General features: G+C 33.1%; 1 protein-coding gene across 1 annotated transcript; it reads right to left on the reverse strand.

Moving 5' to 3' along the window:
* Window positions 1-812: 812 nt before the first annotated feature.
* LOC21387496 lies at window positions 813-3,121 on the reverse strand. The gene is made up of 3 exons (XM_024162717.1): window positions 2,972-3,121; window positions 2,242-2,390; window positions 813-1,191 (listed from the first exon to the last, which is right to left on the reverse strand). The coding sequence occupies exons 1-3, from the start codon at window positions 3,069-3,071 to the stop codon at window positions 1,114-1,116; spliced, it is 327 nt and encodes a 108-aa protein (XP_024018485.1). The 5' UTR covers window positions 3,072-3,121; the 3' UTR covers window positions 813-1,113.
* Between the last annotated feature and the right edge of the window lie 1,302 nt (window positions 3,122-4,423).

The following is a 4,423-nucleotide window of genomic DNA, read 5'->3' on the forward strand; positions in this document are numbered from 1 at the left end:
AAAAAAAAAAAAACCCTAAAAAAAGGCTTAAAAAGAAAAAAAATAACAAAAAAGAAGTGGAGGTACCTATTCGCTCATGGTATTCGGAATAGATAGATTATTATTGTTATTATTATAGGGAAATACTCAACTCGTGATTGATCAATGTGAATGATTTGTGACACTACTATTTCAGTTGCCTTCACCACTTTAAGAAAGTCTCGTATTACAAGTTAAAAGAATAAAAATAAAAATAAAAAAGAGCTTCCAATGACAATGAAACAGAAATGATTTACAATACTTTCTGTAAAAACATATTTACATGTATACGATATGTATATTCACCTATGGTCGGCTAATTACAAACTTTCTTACTTTAATTTCACTCGAAAATTGTAGTAATTTAATAACCAATTATTAACAATTTGTTCGATTCTGGTGAATTAAATGGGACTAGAAGAAAAAGGTGTGCAACTCCCTAAGACTGATTTACTAGCCAGCACTAGCAGTCTGTATATTCAATTTTGTTATTTTCCGCCATCCCAATTAGTTGGGTTTTGGAGGCAATCAAATTTGTATTACCTTATTACCACTGTTTCAATGCATCATCTTATATGCAAATCCAGCTTTTCTACAACCTCATCCTGTTAATCTCTGGTCCATTCTACCAAACGTATTAACAGAGAAGCACGCGCACACACCACAGTTTGTGTCTAAATCTGCTAAATCATGAGTTACTCTATACGCCTATTTCTAGACTGACTAACTGATGCATGTTTAGAATTTTGAAAGCAAAGAAATTTCTTGGCCTTCAAGAAGGATCTGCAAGGAGGGTTGATCCTTACTTTCGCTAGCTATAGGTTTAACAACAGAAAAGATGCAAATTTTCTGATCCACTTGCAACTGTTACACTGCCGAACAGTTCGGTGCCCTTGTACAGTCAACTGCAAAATTTTATCAATGAAATTTGAATGAAGATGAAGACTAATACTAAGAAACCAAGACTCGTTTGCTAATATAGTTCAACATGTAAAATGTTCAACCGTCAAGACTCGACTAAAAAAGTTCTGCATGTGAATGTTCAGCAGTAATGCCTTCCAAGTCCTTAAAGGGCCAAGCTAGTCTCAAAACCAACTACGATTTCACAGTATCTTCTCGAGGTCTCCACAGTCCCACTCTATACTTGTGGGTATATTTCAGTATCAGTTTCCTCTGGAGTACAAAGATCAGAACGGAACTATTAGTAAGCAACGAGAAGATGGAGGGAAAGATGTAAATCATAAAATAAAGCAGAAAAACTCTCCAAACATAAACCTAAGGGAAAGTTCAAATTTCATTCATCTTTTCATGAAAAACAATAAAAATAATAATAAGTAGCAGATACAAGCGAGTTTATAACGAATATGGTTCGTGTTACAGTGTAGTAATACTGAACTTTAAAAAAAAAAAAAAAAAAAGGAAAAAAAGATGAGCACATTTTTTGAACAGAAAGGAAAGTGCAAATATATAGCAAGCCCACAAAATTACAGAGCAAGAGCATACAATTCGACAAATGAGATAAACAAAAACGAAAACAATTAAACAATGACACATAAGCTCATTGAGCGATCATCTCTAGTCTAAACTACAGCAAATTGTTTCTCCCCAGAAAATGAAATAAGGCTTGTGATAAACCTACAGATATCTAATCTAACAACAAAGATCACCTGCTTCGGCAATACATTCATATTTGGCTAATACTTCCAGTCTTCCATCAAGTCTCCTTTTTTTTTTTGGCTAGAAAAAAGTCTCATGTTTCTTTCTCCATATATGAATAGGTATAACTCATAGCTCTTCAAGAAAGAAAGATGCCGATTTTCCAAAATATATTACGCACCAAAACTCGGCAACCTAACCCACAACAGCTCTATTGCAACATTATAATGTCAAAACTTGCCGGAAGGTTCTTCAACATAACTACACTATAGAAGGCAATGGCTTCAGGTTTATTCTACAAATTAAGAGACACATCAACTGTTCCCAGAGTATCGTTGTTAAACCTATGATTTAGGATCGCCTACGAGAAGCATGTCAGTGTATTATATTTTTCATAAATCCTATCCCCAAGATGTAATCATTTTGAGACCAAATTTCTAAAACCTATATGGCAAGAAAGACTATAAATCAGTAAAAGATAGATTTTCAGATGTTTCTGCATGTTCAGTTGCACGAGTGTGCATGTATCGCAGAGTGACTAACAGAGTTTGTTTTGTAAAACATTACATGTTTGCAAGGGACGCCAAGCTTCTTGAGCTTAAGAGTGCGAGTGACAAGCAGCTTCTGGAAGTCACCAATCTCAGATTCAAGCTTGGGCACATGGGTTTCTACTCCTTTGCCTATTCCCTTAAAAAATTCTGGTATTCCAACTTTTACTGCAACAAAACAACTACTCCTTTTTAGTTTCTTCTTGACTTACAAGTTACAACACTAATTTGTTCATAATACAAAAATGATTTTCTCAAAACCCTCAATAACCAAATAAAACTCATAATAATTCACCTTTTAGGAGACAAGACTTACTCATTCGAGCACAAAATAATCAGATGCTAAAAAAAATATATATATATCCAAACTACAACCATTGATTTTTCAGATTCTTCATATTATGTGGTATTTTAGCAAAGAAAATTTTAAAAAAGAGGGGGAAAAAACTTCAGTAACCTACTTTTTAACTCCTAGAAATACCTAAAACAAAGTGAAACAAAACCCAAAATTCATTTCGACCATTCTTTTGCTTGCATCGATTTCCAAAGCAACCAAACAATAACACAGTTCTACGTCAACTAAACTAAAAACCCTTTATTTCTATTCCAATTTCTACGGAAGATCAAGCATCAAAATTCACGAAAAAGAAAAGGAGAAACTTTTCGTTCCTTTTTTTTTATAACGAAGCAAACGGAAAGTGAGAAAATCGAGTAAACGGAGATTAAACTATGGACGAAACTTGGATTACCTTCATAAGCGATTGATTTGGAGAAGAATCTAGAGAAACCAGGCGTAGAACGTGCTGCGGAGATTGCAGTATTGTTGAAGAGTATTTGCCTCCAGGTCATCTTCTTCTTCAACCGTCTCTCTCTCGAATTCGATAATAGTGGTCTTTGGGTTTTTCAGTGACAGTGCGTCGCCGTTTTTTCTTTAAAAAACTTTTTAATTTCTAAATAATTATTTGGCTTTTTTGTACGGATGCCCTTGAACTATACGTATTTAGTAATTGAGTCCCTCAATAAAAGAAATTGTGGCAATCAAATCAATCCCATAAATTTTGAAATCTTGGCAAAATTATTCCAATTAATAGCGGTGTAAAAAAAAATTAAACAGGTTGCTCCATGTGCCCTCACGTGAGCCTTTTATGAGATACAAATATGGTAATTTATGTGGTTTTTAGTACGAGGATTTGTGTTATATTTCGTGACTTATTATAATATTTTTTTTATAAAAAAATACACATAAATTAAAAATAATTCTGAATTATAATTTTGAATCATAGATCAATATTATCAAAACATATCGTTCAAAAAAGAAAAGGAAATAAATTAAAAAAAAAAAAAACCTTGTCCTTCGTCGCTTTCGTTTCCAAAACCTTACATGCAAAACCAAAAAACGACACCAGTAAATCCCTTGATAAATCAGACTCATACTAACTATACGCATGGGTGAAAAGAAAGAGAAACAAAATATATATATATATATATATATTGTTTTTTGTTTTATGAAAGGGAAACAATATATATATATATATATATATATGTATTGTTTTTTGTTTTATGAAAGGGAAACAATATTGTCTATTGAAGAAATGGACAGGTTTTACTTTCTATTTCTTCTAGCACTTGGGCACCACGGCCCGCGTGTTGTCAGTGTCTTGGAGGCCACACAAGAGTGGTACACGGGGAGCAGCGGGCGGCGTGATGAAGGGCCATGACAACTGGTTCCATTTGGGTTTGAAAAAGCCATAGTCTCCAGTGATTCCTCCTTCAGAGGCGGCGATAATGGGATCACCAGTTTCTGGTGTGGCTTTCTGAAGAAGAAACGAAGAATAGGGTTTAAAAAAAAAAAAAGAATAGCGTTTTTTTTCTCTTTTTATTTTTTTTATTTTTTTTATTTTATAGATTTTGTTAAATTCCGGAGTTGTCTGTGATAAATAACTCACGTGAGGAGTGCTTGTGCACTTCGTTTAATTTTTCTAATGGCAGCAACAATTGGAGTGATTTTGTCAAGATTTTAAAGTTTAAGGAATTGATTACTACAATTTTTTAAGGGAATAAGTTGTCAAATGCGCATAATTCAAGAAGCATACATACAAAAAAAATCGTCATTATTTGATATGTATATATTTGAAAAATATGTTGTTTCTCGTTAAGTTAAAAAAAAGTTTTTTTTTTTTCTTTTATAAGGTTTCGGTTTA

Source organism: Morus notabilis, unplaced genomic scaffold (genome assembly GCF_000414095.1).
Source record: "Morus notabilis unplaced genomic scaffold, ASM41409v2 Scaffold914, whole genome shotgun sequence".
NCBI classification, from domain to species: Eukaryota; Viridiplantae; Streptophyta; class Magnoliopsida; order Rosales; family Moraceae; genus Morus; species Morus notabilis.

Bases quoted from the DNA above. Each gene is read 5' to 3' on its own strand.
- LOC21387496 (XM_024162717.1), bottom strand. From the start codon at position 3,071: ATGACCTGGAGGCAAATACTCTTCAACAATACTGCAATCTCCGCAGCA. The intron at 2,391-2,971 runs GTAATCCAAGTT...GTTTTGTTGCAG, and splicing joins CAAATCAATCGCTTATGAAG to TAAAAGTTGGAATACCAGAA. The intron at 1,192-2,241 runs GTAATGTTTTAC...TTTGTACTCCAG, and splicing joins TTGGCGTCCCTTGCAAACAT to AGGAAACTGATACTGAAATA.